At 38.0% G+C, this 17,672-nt stretch overlaps 1 protein-coding gene across 1 annotated transcript in view; it reads left to right on the top strand.

The window, feature by feature from the left end:
• The first annotated feature begins 610 nt into the window (after positions 1-610).
• LOC134677920 (glucose-6-phosphate exchanger SLC37A2) overlaps positions 611-17,672 on the top strand; it is a 28,223-nt gene continuing 11,161 nt past the window's right edge. Inside the window, exons 1-6 of the mRNA XM_063536366.1 lie at positions 611-1,032; positions 13,103-13,272; positions 13,817-13,897; positions 14,709-14,842; positions 15,697-15,829; positions 16,153-16,304. Of these exons, the coding sequence (XP_063392436.1) occupies positions 881-1,032; positions 13,103-13,272; positions 13,817-13,897; positions 14,709-14,842; positions 15,697-15,829; positions 16,153-16,304 (822 nt within the window). The 5' untranslated portion in view covers positions 611-880. The remainder of the gene's footprint in view (positions 1,033-13,102; positions 13,273-13,816; positions 13,898-14,708; positions 14,843-15,696; positions 15,830-16,152; positions 16,305-17,672) is intronic.

Raw genomic sequence — 17,672 nt, 5'->3', positions numbered from 1 at the left:
TAACCTTACAACATGTTGTTCGTGAGAGCAGGAAACGATTCCTCCGTACTAGTAAAAACTGTATGACGGCTTACCTAACCTATAGTTGATTAAGTTCTTTACAGTACATACTAATTTACCGTCCTAGTGCGGTAACTAGCACTATACGTGCGTATGTCGAAAATTTAAAGGGTCATATGTACTGTAAAACGTTGCGTACAATACTCGTGCGTAAAGGTAATTCGCAAAGATTGTCGATAAATTAAAATACGACCGAAGGGAGTGTTTTAAATCGACACGACTTATACTTGTATGGTAATGTACTAATTAGTATGAAAATGGAATGCATAATATCTAGTTCCATTCGAAAAGATTTTGTCAAGGTTTACAACTTTTATAAAATGAATACGAGAATCTACGGGTATCTACAGTGCAGTAACAAAACGCAACGTCACATTGACGTTGTCAAAAGTAATTAATGTTAGGTCGCTTACAGTTCTGCTTCTGTTCATGCAATTATTGCGTCCTTGTTTTATAAAACTAAACCTTATTACTCTGCAGCAAAGTTTGTTATCAAAAAATAGTTTTAAAAATAATGATCTTTGAAAGCGTCACCAGCATCAACGAATTGAAGCTAGATTAGAAATTAAAAATGTATTGTTTATACGAGACGTGTCAAATCTAGTGCTCTCGCGGCGATAAAATTTAAAACACCACGTATTTGCCCACGCTAACACTATTTCCTGCATACGATTATCCGATAACGATAAAAAACCTACGTAAAAATCCCTCAGCCGTAAATAATTTGTTGTGGCTATTAATCGCCACATGCGGGTCTAACAAAGGTTTTTTTTAATTAAAAAAACTATGCGTGTGGTATAGAAGTGTGTGTGGGGCGTGAATGAGGGTGTTTTGTGATTTAGTAAGGAAATTTCGCCGGAAATTCAGGCTTAAAATGAGTGGAGTGAATAAAGAAGCGCCGATAGGTATCCAGTGCTTGCAACGGCTGTCTGGCTGGTGTTGTCCGCGCCTGCAGATCAACAGGCTGCGATGGTAAGTTAGTGACTCATAGTTGCTAATACAATAGTATTCATTATTTTATAGCAACGAAGTTTCTTTGTTAATATAATATGCAATTTTATGCAATGTTATAAATTCGTAGATCGAATTATTTTTTTGTTAAAAATCGTAATGTAAAATTTTAATTAAAAGGATGGTTATAGTTAGAGGGCGGAGTACCGGTGGCAAATTTCACACTAAAAGTATGGAGTCGCCTAAGTATTCTTATGATTAAATAAATAACGAATAAATGATTAATTTTGCATAATAATTTTTAGGAACTTATAGAAATTATCTTACGAGCATACAAATATAATGTAATATGTTGTTAATATTAGGTACTAAATACTAGACTAAGAAGTTATACCTGCCAAACGATATATTATTTTCAAGACCATTCAATTACAATTGAGGACTGGAATTATGTGTTCGAGGTCCTCCTCACAATCTACACTTAAGTGCGTATCCATGTTATAAAATGACTGGACTATGGCTACATGTTCCTGGTTTTTCGGAGTGAATCGGTTTCTTAATTTATTGAAGATCCATTTATGAGTGAAAAACGATCGCTCTACATCTACCGATGTCATGGACTTGTTTATAATTTTCCATTGTAATCATATTCCTCAATTCGTCAGCATCTGGGTTTCTATCTAGAACCAAATTGAGTTTATTTCGCACGGTTTCACTTCCTTGGAGGCTTAAAATAGTCCTAACTATATCTATTACCAGAAAACTTTCTTCTATTGGAATTTTAGTGCATAGTGTTAAGTACTTACTTCCAATTTACTAGTAGGTACCATACTAAGTACATTAGGTAAATGAATAATTTTATTATTCAAGCCTAAAATAATAATTATAAAAACGACTCCATACCTATTGTGTGAAATTTGCCACCGGTACTCCGCCCTCTAGTTATAGTACTTAAAATTTTAGGATCCATGGGTAACATAGTTTTTAAATATTATTAATTAAAATTAAAAAAGTATTATTTCTAAACTTTTTTTTTTTTTTTTTTTAGTATTATTAATTATTTATCATCCAAAAGGCAACAACAAAAATTTATTACATTAAAACAATCATAAGTACATAGGCAAAGGGTTAGGTAATACATATGTGGGTAGGGTAGAAAAGTGGTTTCAATCGATGTGTGGAAGGGCAGCACCATTATTTCTAAACTGCTTAAAAACTAACAAAAGGCTTGTATGTACGAATAAATACCATAAAGATATGTACTGTTGGTAGGGAATGCAAATCGGTTATTTTTTGTATGGAAATAACCGCGGTTTCGGTTAAAAACCGATTATTTCCATACAAAAAATAACCGAAAATAACCGATTTGCATTCCCTAACTGTTGGCCAGAACAACCCCACCAAAAGTTTCTCCATAAGTTTACATTAAGTATGGCAAAAATAAGTAACTGAAAGTTTCATAGAAAAAACACACTCCTGACTTCGGGCAAACTCGGCTCCGTTCGGCTCAGCATTGCTCCGAGCAATTATTACTTATGGTGCTATAAGTTAGAAAGGGATATCATGATTCGACCCTGAACCGCTGTCAAACTTTGGTTTTGTAGGAAGTGTCCATTCTGTACAGTAGTACTATTACTTATTCTGTGCTGCGAGTTACTTTCCCCTCGGTATTCCCTCACTGTTCTCCTCAAATCTTCTTGTTCCACCATGTTGTTCAAGCCTAAATGATTTTGTCATGCATCGGACATGTGTAGTAAAGATTGTAACATATTGTATTACTGTTTAACCAGCTGGTCATGTGACATGCTTAGTTATTTATTCATATTCAGTTTCAATTGTCATGAAAAATATGCTTTTATCACTGTTGTCTACCATAGTCTAATGTACAGTCAATGGTAAAAATATGGGTGTAGACAACAGTGGCGGCCCGTCAAACATATCCATAGGCAAGCCGGGGCTAATTTGGCTTACATATTTCCTTTACAACTCTGCTCAAACGTCCAAAATCAGGCAAGCCGGTGGGAATTGGCTTTTATGGACGCACCGCCACTGGTAGACAACTTACTCAAAAATATGTCCCATAGTTCTTAATTCACTGACATAAGAGTTATGGGACATATTTTTGAAATGATTTGTACACCCATATTTTTACCGTTGACTGTATATTCTTAATTTGTATGTCTTTTGATATTGATGAGCAATGAAGAATTATTGTATTGTAGAGTCTGTGCGGAAAGAGAAGAGTCATGGAATGTATGGGGCCCAATACATACCACGACTCCGGTGACTCGGAGCCGAAAGAATGTCCGAAAGGATCAGTTTGGGCCCCCTGGTAATGGTACAGAAAATAATTTCTTTGACTGTACCACAGAATAAATAATAGTAGGTACAGAAGACTAACAAAACGCGTCTGTTACGATCAGGACAGATATGGCCGCTAGGTGGCGACAGGGCCACGCGCGGCTTATGGCTAGCCACCAAAATTAGTGTGTAACGGATGTACTTTTAGCTACCTGTACTGACCTGTAGCAAAGCGACGAAATCGCGGAGTGAGCCACGCCTGACTGTACAAAAAAGATATCGACAAATTACTGACTTCCCCCTTTTTTTAAGTCGGTTAAAATCTTCTCATGGTCATTAAAACCCGAACAATTGTGATGACGTCACAGATCGTGCCGCGGATTAAATTTAAATACGTACCTTCGTGCATCGTTTTCATTGCCATTCAGCGTTTAATGATTGCCTAATCGCCATTCAGATTTAATTAGTAACAATTTACTTGCTATTTTACTAGTATACCTACGCAATTTACAAAACTTATACTTTACAGATAGTTTAAGGGTTTGTTAATAGGTTGGCGTTGGCGTTCAAAAATGCACGGATCCCGGGGACTTTTGATATGTTCACCTCCTAGATAGTCCAAATAAAGTTAGGTACAAAGTCAAAAATTGTGTTTCAAGCATTTCCTTCTATAGGTACCTTTTTTGAGAATTCGTTGCCTGGCCTAATTTTGAGTTCTTTTTTGTTATCATCAAAGATTTTTTTGTGTCAATTTGCCGCCCCTAGTATCTCGCCGCCCTAGGCCCGGGCCTACTGTGCCTTATGGGAAATCCGCCACTGGCACGCATAGATGTTAATGCCTTAATATGACGGTTGAAACATGTCCATGCACTTTTGAACGCCAGTGTACCTACTAACGAATGTACAGTCAGCAGCAGATATACCTGAGCGGGCAAGGTGTCCAAGAAAACATATACACTTCAATCGTCACAAAAATAAGGACATCTAAGATGTCATTTTCACGTAGGCTTCCAGTTCGTCACAAATACCTTAACTTCTGAGTTTTTCTTTAACACATACACCCTTATTTAATCACAATGACAATAACGGTTAAAAAGTCAGTGGTAACTAAGCAATCAAATTCAAGCTGCTGTCATTAATACCTACACGCACTGCCAATCACGTACGTCAGCAGCCAGGGTGCCACCAGTTGCTAAGCAGTTGTTATTTCAATGGTAACTAAGCATCAACATTTTATCTGTTTAACTTTAAAATAAATACTGTAGCACTACGAATTGACACCTCCTTTCTTAAAGAAGTATTTTATCGTTAAGTGTCAAACTTATACAATAAATAAGTAGGTTCTACTAGAATGATCGGTTTTTTTATTTTAACTGTCATATGCAGCTGTTCTTCCAAACCGTTGATCATATTATATACCTATGTTAATATATTTATTTAGCCCACTTATTGTAGTAAAATATACTATACAGGGTGGCCCATTTAGATCGGCCAGTATGGGAAAATCTGATACTATACGATATACACCGATCTCTTCTTAGAAATCATGTCATCGATTTTAGTAACACGAAAAACTGCATTCATACATTTAAAAAAATGTGTACTCAGCTCGGGAATCGAACCCCGAACGTTTTGAAAAATAAAACTAAGACTATTTCTATTTAGATATTGATTGTGTAAGTCTTAAGCAATAAATGTTACTATGAAACATGATGTCTGAAATTAATAAAATACATTGTTTTCATATCCTTTAATTTAATTTAGTCAGTTTTCGAATAGACCAGCATTTTTAGGGTTCCGTACCCAAAGGGTAAAACGGGACCCTATTACTAAGACTCTGCTGTCCGTCCGTCTGTCCATCGATATCCGTCCGTCCGTCCGTCTGTCACCAGGCTGTATCTCAGGAACCGTGATAGCTAGACAGTTCAAATTTTCACAAATGATGTATTTCTGTTGACGCTATTATAAGTAACAAGAAATACTAAAAACAGAATAAAATAAAGATTTAAGTGGGGCTCCCGTACAACAAACGTGATTTTTGAGTAGTAAATATCAAATGGCATTCCGCACAGGAGTAATCTAAGTAACGCCCACTGCGGGTTCAAACCTACAACGTCCTGATAGAAAGTCGTACATACGCTACATGTGACATTATCTTCAAAAATTATATAAACTAATGCGAAATTAACATAAATCCAGAAGACACAAATTAATAATAGAAATGAAAAAAAAAAAAGCTGTAATCTCTAGGTGCGTACGACTGAGATTTGAACCCGCGATCTCTGCTTTGAAAAGCAAACGCCTGTTACTGAGACCACGACGTGCCTTGACAATTGGCTCTAAATTCGGCTTCAGTTAGCTTTTGCTATGTGTCATTCGTCTTGACGATTCTGTTAAAAGAAATAGTTTGCAGTAAGTTGACCGAGAGGCTCCTGTCAAATGGTTGAAGGGCAAAACGTGAGATAGATGTATGTGATGACAAGACTGTACTGCTTTCGATGATTGTCAAAACGCTTTACCTGAAATTAGCATGGCTATCTTTTATTCAATATTCGACCATACTTGTATGCTTTAAAGTCTATTTTTCCATATTGTTCAGATATATTTGACACGTTGACCGCTTAGATACCATTGGTTTTTTGACAGCTAAGGTATCAATGACTTGTTGTAAGTGTAGAAATTAATGAATAGCGACTGTTAACATATTTGTGACACGTTGAGCGCTCACAAGTAAATACTACCATGACAGTCAACAACTTTTTGACAGTTTAAACGTTTACCTCTCTTTGAGCACCTGGAGTGTATAGCGACTTCTGCTGCTGACTGTATATCAACCTTCTTGAAACATGGGGCATGAAATTTTCTCCCCATGCAGGATTATTAGAATTGGAATTGGATTTGTATGGGAAATTTCTCGCCTCGAGAATTCTCGAGCAGAAACCCGATACGTATTGTTTGTGTCACATACAAGCCGTTGTTTTGGAACGTGCCTGCTTCAATTCAACGCTTGTTTTGGCTGCGATGTCATCATGGACACAGGGAATTTACTAAACATGAAACTTATTGCAAGTAGATAAGGTCTAATATTGAATAGTCAATGTTGCGGTTATTGAACCAGCTGCGCTCGCGCGTTCACAATATTATCCTAAAACGTGTATACTACTTAAAGGCCCATTTACACGATACAAGATTCTTGAACATTCAATACAATAAAATTGAGGCAACAAAAAACTTGTACTCTCTAAACATACGTGACATTCTTGTATTCAAGTAGCAACTTCAATTCAATACTGGCATACGTGTAAACGAAGCCTAGTGCAGTTAATTGAATACAAGAATTGCCAATCCATCATAGAGGTGCAATAATATAGAGATGATACGGGGAGGGGCCAAACGACCGAACGAGATGCACTTATGGAAATTTCAGTAGGAGTAGCAGAGAAAGCGGTATTATCGCTTGTCCTTGTCACAGTCTCACTATTTGTTTGCTCCCCACCAAAAATTTAGTATGGTTTATGTTGGGCAACAAATAACCCGACCGAATTACGTAGATTGTTTTTGGTTGTTGTCAGGACTGTTAAAACGTGTTTTTAATATTGTCGCTTTGCGTATGTTTTGTCCCTCACGGAGGCACGCGTATAGCTCATCTATGTAATACTAGGTCTATGCAATCCATTTTTTTTTTCGACATGGATTCCGTACGCGAAGGTGTGTTCATTGTCGCTGCTATAGTAGCAACTGTGTTACGAGAAAAACATCAGCACTGCTAGATCCAGTTCCCATTGAATCCTTCACTTTCTTATTTTCAGCTTGATATTGCGTTCTTATGCTCTTAAGTTTCTTCATTATTTATTTGGGACCAAAACCCTTCTACCCCAAATTCTATAGCAAAATCTGCAAGGGCAGCCTCGCGAGCCTCGCGGTTTTTATAATTTTTATCCTCTGTGTCCCAGAAACATTGATGACTTCTATAATTTCTATGAATTTAATTATCTCCGAACTACCTAATTTAAAATAATTTTTGCTCATTTTATCAGTTTTACCACCCATTCAATATTGAATGAAAATCTGCCAATGCAAATCGGTTCAATTCTTGCTTCAATATGGCTTCAATACATCATACTTGATTCAACTTGAAGTTTAGACCTGTCAAGACTTGCATGCAATTATTGCCGTTCAATAAATGTCTTTGGTGTAAACAAAATATGGTCAAGAATATTGCCCATCAAGAATTGTATACAATAATTGCATTCAAGATTTTGGTTATTGCTTATGTATAAACACTTTGATTCAATTCTTGAATTCAATTATTGCACGGCAAATCTTGCATACAATTATTGCGGATTCTTGTTCAAGAATCTTGTATCGTGTAAATGGGCCTTTACACCAAAGACATTTATTGAACGGCAATAATTGCATGCAAGTCTTGACAGGTCTAAACTTCAAGTTGAATCAAGTATGATGTATTGAAGCCATATTGAAGCAAGAATTGAACCGATTTGCATTGGCAGATTTTCATTCAATATTGAATGGGTGGTAAAACTGATAAAATGAGCAAAAATTATTTTAAATTAGGTAGTTCGGAGATAATTAAATTCATAGAAATTATAGAAGTCATCAATGTTTCTGGGACACAGAGGATAAAAATTATAAAAACCGCGAGGCTCGCGAGGCTGCCCTTGCAGATTTTGCTATAGAATTTGGGGTAGAAGGGTTTTGGTCCCAAATAAATAATGAAGAAACTTAAGAGCATAAGAACGCAATATCAAGCTGAAAATAAGAAAGTGAAGGATTCAATGGGAACTGGATCTAGCAGTGCTGATGTTTTTCTCGTAACACAGTTGCTACTATAGCAGCGACAATGAACACACCTTCGCGTACGGAATCCATGTCGAAAAAAAAAATGGATTGCATAGACCTAGTATTACATAGATGAGCTATACGCGTGCCTCCGTGAGGGACAAAACATACGCAAAGCGACAATATTAAAAACACGTTTTAACAGTCCTGACAACAACCAAAAACAATCTACGTAATTCGGTCGGGTTATTTGTTGCCCAACATAAACCATACTAAATTTTTGGTGGGGAGCAAACAAATAGTGAGACTGTGACAAGGACAAGCGATAATACCGCTTTCTCTGCTACTCCTACTGAAATTTCCATAAGTGCATCTCGTTCGGTCGTTTGGCCCCTCCCCGTATCATCTCTATATTATTGCACCTCTATGATGGATTGGCAATTCTTGTATTCAATTAACTGCACTAGGCTTCGTTTACACGTATGCCAGTATTGAATTGAAGTTGCTACTTGAATACAAGAATGTCACGTATGTTTAGAGAGTACAAGTTTTTTGTTGCCTCAATTTTATTGTATTGAATGTTCAAGAATCTTGTATCGTGTAAATGGGCCTTAAACAAAATATGGTCAAGAATATTGCCCATCAAGAATTGTATACAATAATTGCATTCAAGATTTTGGTTATTGCTTATGTATAAACACTTTGATTCAATTCTTGAATTCAATTATTGCACGGCAAATCTTGCATACAATTATTGCGGATTCTTGTTCAAGAATCTTGTATCGTGTAAATGGGCCTTTAGACCTTATAACAATGGATTTAAGATTTAGTATATACCGATGAAATTGTTATATGGAACCAAACACGGCTATGACGTAAGTACATACCTATTTAAAATTGCATTAAATAGGGTCATTCCTCGGAATAGTAACGTAAATAGTTTGCGTTACATTTTCGCATATTAAAATATCTATACACATGCACTTTAAGAGGAAAGGTGACCGTGTCTCCGCGCAAACGTAGTTACCATTTTCCTCTCTGGATATCGCGACTTACGAAAATTGTATTGCTAAAACAATTTACATTTTATTTACAACTAATATTACAAGCAGAAGGAAATTAATATGAGCTGAAAATGGTTGAGCATTAGACTTTTTCGTCGTCGCGACATCTATTGTCAACTAGCAGTACTCGCGACAATAACTCACGTTTTGGTAATAATAATCTGATGTACGGAGTTAAGTAAGGAAAGAGTGCTCTTTCCTTACTTATATTACTCTATGGTTAGTTACATAACGTCTGTCTTTTCGCACTTATGCAATGAACTATGACTGCTCACCTTCGGCATCCGATTGACCTTCTATAAGGCCATTACATTCCTGTTATCTTTGCTTTGCGCTTGGCAGATGATTTTCTACCTTATTGTAATAATCTTAAAGTCAATATTACAATAACACGGTTGGCGTGTTTTAAGTGTCTAAGCTACAAAATCAAATGGATGAATGCACTTTGAAATAGGTATGTCGTGTCGTGTTACACGACACGACACTACACGACTCGTGTACGTCATTATACTTCGTTTTTTTAGCATTAGAAATAAGGTAAACAGTCCTGATGGGTCTTTTAATTGAAAAACACATTTTAAAAATAAGTTTCGGCAAATATATAACAATTATGAATGTAATACGATCATTTATATTCTTCTGCTTTCAAGAGTAATAGTTACTGATTTTTATAAAGCGTTTTTCAATTAAAAGACATGTCAAGATCGCTTACCTTCTTACAAGTTCTTTCTAATGCTAAAAAAACGAACTATAATTGTGTCGTAGAATTTTCGCTAAACGAAACAGAAAACTATTCTTCCTAATATTGTAAAGCGAATAAGTAACTCTGTCCGTCTGTCTATTACTGCTTCACGATTAAACCGCTGGACCGATTTAGATGAAATTTGGTATGGCAGGGAAGAACAGGATAGGTTTCATCAATCATCATCATTATTTCTCGCAGACGAAGTCGCAGGCAAATCTCCATACGTGCCGGTTGGAAGCGACCCGCATCCAGCGTCCTCCAGCTTCCAAGTACTTACTCGTTAATAATTGTGACGTCCCACAGGTAAAGGTACCTTATGGCCGTTGGCGCTTACGCTATTATTAACGCCGCTCCAATATTATTGCGGCACTATGCGACGTAAGCGCCGGCCGCCATAAGGTACCTTTTTCCATGGAACGTCACAATTATGAATAAATTAATAGCTTTATCTCTGCTAATGTTGTTTTATAACGTAATCTAATTTGTAATACACTTCTTTATATCTTTGATACCTTAAGTAACTACTTCCGCTTAAATAATATTTTATCAGTGAATCATCTGATATGATATTTATATTGAATATAAAATGAATGCTGGTATTTAGACGGTACGCGACTTTATTGTTATTGTTTTGTTGGCCACATTTTTAAAGCTCACAAAATACGTAAGTATTTTCATCAAAGTGAATCCAAAGTCCATGCCTTGCCCCTATTATATAATTAATATCTGGGAGACAGAGCTTTGCTCGGAAAACGTATAAAAACTCAAAAATGCGCGTTTTCCCAGAGGTAACACCTAGCTAGATTAATTTCTCACCCCCGATAACCCCCATAAGATTTCATTGACATCGTTAGCGCCGTTTCCGAGATCCCCGAAATAGATACAAGATACAAGATATTTATTCATAAACAATGTAAATTGTGTTTGAATACATAAGTCAAAAGTACAATTTAAATTAAACTAATAATAAGATTAATGATGATAATAAGATGTTAGCATTGTTATGGCAGGTGTCCGAACTCTTTACAATAGCCCAGTCTCATAGTCCACCCAAACTTCAATCCATAGACCGGTATACTATTCACTTTTGCTACATAAGTCCCAATGCCTGCTGAGACCGGTTCATGGGTGTCTATTGTTGCACCTGTGAACGGGTTCCAGCAGGCGTTCTACATGACATTAAAGCTCTCCAAGGGGCCTCTACGTGTTGGATCTGTGTCCCCACGCAAGCCTATAAAAAAACCGGGATTATAGGCCCGTGATATCCAAGGAGATTAATAAAAATAAAAGGAATGAATTTGTAATTTCAAAAATCATCAATATCATATAAACATTTGTCGAGCAAGTATTTTTTTAACCTATGACTAAAAATTGTATGACTAACGAGTCCCTTTAGCTCGATTGGCATTTTGTTAAATAGTCGCACGGCTTGAACTCAGGTATAGTATGCTCTACACCACAAGATGGGGTGTAATAATAGGAGTAATGTTTTTAGTCCTGGATTTTACTTTTAAAGCCATTTGCTCATCAGATTCGAAGGAGCATTCCCTGCATTCCACGGGCTTTCCCGTACAAAAGCATGTTATTTCCTGTGTTGCGACTTTTTTTGGGTATTTAATTTAAAGCAGGCAATTATTTTTCTGTGCATATTTTTGACCATTTGTCATAGAAAACGAAACTCTTATTCCTGCAAATCTTCAGAAAATTCGCGATTGTACGGGACATACGGTAGACAATTTCATGGAATGCTCCCGAAGCGATATAATATCTATGCTTGATTGCATCCGTCAACAGGACTAAAATATAAAGAGCGGGTACTGTTAATATCTCCAAGTTTTTAAAATGCTCTCTACAGCTATCCCATTGTGGAATTCGAACCATAGTTCGTATTGCTCTTTTTTGTGAGACAAAAGCACGTTGAATGTTATATTTATAACTATTGCCCCAGAATATATCTTCTTCCTCGCGTTATCCCGACATTTTGCCACGGCTCATGGGAGCCTCGGGTCCGCTTGACAACTAATCACATGATCTGATTCCCTGAAATATATAAATAAATAAATATGCAAGAATTGCAAAACTTCCGTGAAGACACAGACATATTAAATATATAAATATATCGTGAGTGACCCGTTCTTAATATATTTAATATACAAGAATTGCTCGTTTAAAGGTATAGTTATAACGTATAACAGCACAGATGAGAGTAACATGAAACATATATGATATATGACACATTAATCATGCAGCACGCGCCATATACAGATAACAGGACTCATTATGGACACTATCGTGCTCATGACATCATTTGCTTTTACGGGTGACATACATATACCTAGGTGCAAATATGCTTGTCGGCAATAAATTTATAGCTCTCTAATAATTATCTAACGCTTTTGTATATTTTGATGTTTACATTATGAACATCCAGGTCTGATTTTGTATAAGTATTTTTGTAAGTCATATCCATATTTTATATAATTTTACTGCGGTAGAGAGTAGGTCTAGGTACTATTCTGTACCATTAGGAGTTGAAACTCTAGGTCCATGGGGTCCCAGCGCGCATAAGTTGTCGCAGAAATCGCCAAGCGTTTGGTTGACGTAACTGGTGACTGAAGAGCTGGCGGGTACCTCGCACAACGTATCAGAATTGCGATACAGCGAGGAAATGCCGCCAGCATCCTTGGTACAATGCCTCAAGGGCCTATTTTAGATTCAAGCTAGTTATTACTTTCTTTTAGTAATACCACTGTATATATATTGTTTGTAAATAAATGATTTAATTAATAAAGGATATTGCCCTTGTATAACTTTAATATTCCTAGCGTTGTCCCAGCTTTTCTGGGTGCCCAAAATTAGTGACTCTAACTAAAAGACCATATTCTTCTGTTTAGACTGCAATGGTTTCACTCACTTGAATTTTTAGTCGCTATTGGTGACATTGACATGTTTCGGGCCCTTCGGGGGTCCTTCCTCAGGCTCAGAGCCTCAGGGAGGCAGGCAGACGAAGCGCAGCCGCCGCAAGCACTCGAGTTTGAGGAAGGACCCCCGAAGGGTCCGAAACATGTCAATGTCACCAATGGCGACTAAAAACTCAAGTGTGTGAAACCGTTGTCGTCTAAACAGTTTAAAATATGTATGTCTCACGAAAGTTTAATTTCGACCATTTTCTTCTTTTCAGCTACCAAATCTTCATCCTGATACTGACATATTTCACCTACATGACTTACCACCTGACCCGCAAGCCGATCTCCGTGGTGAAGAGTGTTCTGCATCAGAACTGCTCCGGGCTGGTGCCGCCACCAGATGTGGACCCTAACGACGAGAACTGGTGCAATTGGGCACCTTTCAGTAAGTACTAGCGACCCGCCCCGGCTTCGCGCGGGTAGATCTACCAATTTACACAAAACCTTTACAAATTATACACCTAAGCCTTCCTCAAGAATCACTCTATTCGTAGGTGAAAACCGTATAAAAATCCGTTCAGTAGTTTTCGAGTTTATCGCGAACATACAGACAGACGCGTCGCGGGACTTTGTTTTATAATATGTTTGATCGTAGGTACCTACAGTCGCTTAGTGTAAACCGACAATGACAGTTGCATGCATATATTATATATTTCGTTTATTTTAAGTTTTCGCAATTTCAGCTAAAGATAGGACGGTTGGCATGAGGAATTTCGTACATTGACCGCCTGTTCCTATTTCAATCTGCAATGACACTGAGCGACCGGTACAGCAATAATTAATGCGCGTGAGATAGAAATAGGAACTGGCGGGTCAATGTACGAAATTCTTCATGCCATGCAATGTAACCTGATTCTTATATACAATAAAAACTTTGAACGTTGAAGCGTCCCTCCTTTACCTAAATGGTGATTTTTCTGTATGTACAGATACGACGGACGCCAACACGCTGCTGGGCGCGCTGGATTCCGCGTTCCTCTTCACGTACGCCGGCGCCATGTTCGTTTCCGGTGAGACACTACTAACTAACTTACTTTACTAACTTACTTGGTAACTTGAATGCGAAAAGAAAAAAAACAAAATATATTTAAAGAAAAAAAAACAGGTTAGTCAAATCATTTAAAAATAATTGTAAAGAACTTACGTTAGCACTAGGGTTGCCAGATCAAAAGGCGCTATTATCGGGAAACAATAACAATTATTCGGTATTTTGGGACTTAAGTCGGGAAAAAAAAATACATTCAAATTCAAGTAATTGTATATAAACAACGATATTTTACATTATTGGCACTACGTCAGCTCGCTCGCTCGACGACAGTTCGGAACTTGAAATTATTATTTTATAACGTGAAGCTGTTTTTCGGGTCAATTTTCACTTTGTCGGGAATCGGGAACACATGCTAGAAATCTAGAGAATCCCGCCAAATCCCGACCATCTGGCAACCCTAGTTAGCACTATTAAGAATTTTCTAGTATGACCTGCCGTTTCGCACAGTAGCATGGACTGCCTGCATCATGGGCGAAACAGCAATGTGAGACGTGCCACGGCAAAAGGTACCTTATGGTGGCTGGCGCTTACGTCGCAATAGCGCCGCAATAATGTTGGAGCGGCGTTAATAATAGCGTAAGCGCCAACCGCCATAAGGTACCTACCTTTACCCGTGGGACGTCATATATAATTACGCGCGTGCAATATAGACAATGCGGGTCAATGAACAAAATTCTTCGTGCTAACGTCTTTACGTTACTATTTTTTTCTAGATTTTTCGTGTGATTACATAATTGTTTGATATGCTGATTCATTAATTAATTATATTCCAGGAATGGTAGCAGAGCGAGTGGACCTCCGTTACTTCCTCTCTCTAGGAATGCTGTTCTCTTCTACATTCTGCTACCTGTTCGGAGTCGGGAAAACGTACGGCATACACAATATATCGTACTACTTACTGGTGCAGGTGAGTGTACAGTTCAATTCAATTATTTATTGATAAAAATATAATTTTACAGTGAAGAAATAAAATTAAATACTGACATGGAAAAATGTTTTTGACGCATCTTTTTACAGGTCTTCGAAAATAGCTCTTAAGGTTCCTAAAAAGGGAATGCAAATCGGTTATAAGCGTAACCGAAATATTCGATTATAACCGAATATTTTGACAAAATTTCATAAACGAATATTAAAAACTCGAATAACCGGTAACGGTTATTTTCCGTTATTTATTTATGACTAAAATTCTATGTTTTTATCATCTAGTGACTACGAAATCCTGCCTCTTTTTTGGACGCCTGTGACTATATTTTTTGTCATTTGTGTACTTTAATAATAAAGTATTACTTCCCTTATTTATGAAATATTTTTATTGAATATTGTATCACGTCCAAGGTCATATTTTACTTTTACTGTATTTTGAGTGTTTTATTAAAAAACGAAGACTTATACTCACATTCCCTAATACGGCCCTTAGTTTTCGTAATGTTTTAATGACTTCATTGTATTTAATCATTTTTTGTCGAAAATAACCGTAACCGATTATAACCGATATTCGGTTATTTTTCGGGCATAACCGTGACCTGTGCTCAGCAGTGGGACGTATATAGGCTGAAATGATGATGATGATGATGAGCCGTGACCGAAACCGGTTATGAAGTTTGGCCGGTTATTGCATTCCCTATTCCTAAAACAGCTTTTGATTAAATGAATACTTTTGAAAATAATCGTTACGAGTTTTTCGACTTAAAATACACGTGTGACCCGTTCTTAATATACTTGATATGATGGTGATGCAGTAACGATTCGATTGTATTTCAGGCAGGGGCAGGTATATCTCAGACTACAGGGTGGCCGGGCACGGTGGCCATAGTCGGGAAGTGGTTCGGCAACAGCAAGAAAGGGCTCATATTCGGCATCTGGAACTCGCACACCTCACTAGGGAATATACTCGGTGAGTCCCACCAGTGTTATGCGAAAGTACAGTCAGCAGCATAAATTGCTAAACGGGCGAGGTGTTCAAAATTACCTTGACGCTCTTATTCTCTTAACAATAAAGTCGCGTCAAGATCATTTTGAACACCTCGCCCGCATAGCAACTTCTGCTGCTGACTGTACATAAAGTGCTAAAAAAAAAGTTGTGACTGAGATATTTTTGAATTATTTGTTATGCCACTCGATTAGGTAAATAAATAAAATATCAAAATGGCGGGGCTCTGGAAGTTCACGGTATAGCTTATAAACACTATTTATAATTGTAAACATTCTCAATTACAGGAACGTTAATAGCAGACCGTTTCGTCGAGCAAGACTGGGCACTGTCGTTTATCTACCCCGCAGTCGTCATGGGGGCTGTTGGGACCCTGGTCTTCCTATTCCTGGCCCCGGAGCCCAGGATGGTGGGCATAGTACTACCAGAGAGAGTACCGGTAAGTTACCAGACAAATGGGCCTGGTACCGTAAACGCTCACTTTGCCCACACATAATCTTTCATAGCACGCTTAATTTCTAACAAGACTGGGCACTGTCGTTCTTCTACCCCGCCGTCGTCATGGGTGCAGTTGGGACCCTGGTCTTCCTATTCCTGGCCCCGGAGCCCAGGATGGTGGGCATCGTACTACCAGAGAGAGTACCGGTAAGTTACCAGACAGATAAACCTGGTACCGTAAATCCAGTTGACTTTGCCCACACATAATCTTTCATAGCACCGCGACGTTAAATTTCTACAACAAGTTAACAAGACTGGGCACTCGGGACTGAGTACCGGTAAGTTACCAGATAGATAGGCCTGGTACCGTAAACGCTCACTTTGTCCACACATAATCTTTCATAGCACGCTTAATTTCTAACAAGACTGGGCACTGTCGTTCATCTACCCCGCCGTCGTCATGGGTGCAGTTGGGACCCTGGTCTTCCGATTCCTGGCCCCGGAGCCCAGGATGGTGGGCATCGTGCTACCTGAACGAGTACCGGTAAGTTACCAGCCAGATAGGCCTGGTACCGTAAAAACAGGTGACTTTTCCCACACGTAATCTTTCATAGCACCGCGTCTTTAAGTTTCTAACAAGACTAGGCACTGTCCTTCATATACCCCGCAGTCGTTATGGGAACAGTTGGGACCAGGATGGTGAGCATCGTACTACTTGAGCGAGTGCCGGTAAGTTACCAGACAGATAGGCCTGGTACCGTAAACTGAGCTGACTTTGCCCGCACATAATCTTTCATAGCACCGCTTAATTAAGTTTCTAACAAGACTGGGCACTGTCCTTCATCTACCCCGCAGTCGTCATGGGTGCAGTTGGGACCCTGGTCTTCCTATTCCTGGCTCCAGAGCCCAGGATGGTGGGCATCGTGCTACCTGAACGAGTACCGGTAAGTTACCAGACAAATAGGCCTGGTACCGTTAATCCAGTTGACTTTGCGCACCCATAAACTTTTCGAAACGGAATTACTTTACATTACATACTAAACATACTTATATTACTTTACATACTAAAATATATTATACAGTACTACTAAACTATTTTTTTAGTAGCTTATATTGTGTCCCACTGCTGGGCAAAGGTCTTTCGCCAATAATAACTAGCTTAAATGTTAAATAGGCCCCTGAAGCACGTGCATTTTTGGCAAATAAAATTTTCACTTTGAATTTGATAATTTGAAGCATTGTACCAACCATTGTGTAAACCACTTCGTGTTTAGGCTCGTTTGATTCGTCTCAACAAGATCTTTGACACAAGATAGCACTCAGGGTCTGATGATTGAGCCGGAAGGTGGTCACCAGTACCAATCAACCA

This window comes from Cydia fagiglandana, chromosome 27 (assembly GCF_963556715.1).
Source record: "Cydia fagiglandana chromosome 27, ilCydFagi1.1, whole genome shotgun sequence".
In the NCBI taxonomy this organism is placed as follows: domain Eukaryota; kingdom Metazoa; phylum Arthropoda; class Insecta; order Lepidoptera; family Tortricidae; genus Cydia; species Cydia fagiglandana.
Note: the sequence above shows the minus strand (reverse complement) of the source record. Positions and strands in the feature narration are given on the sequence as shown.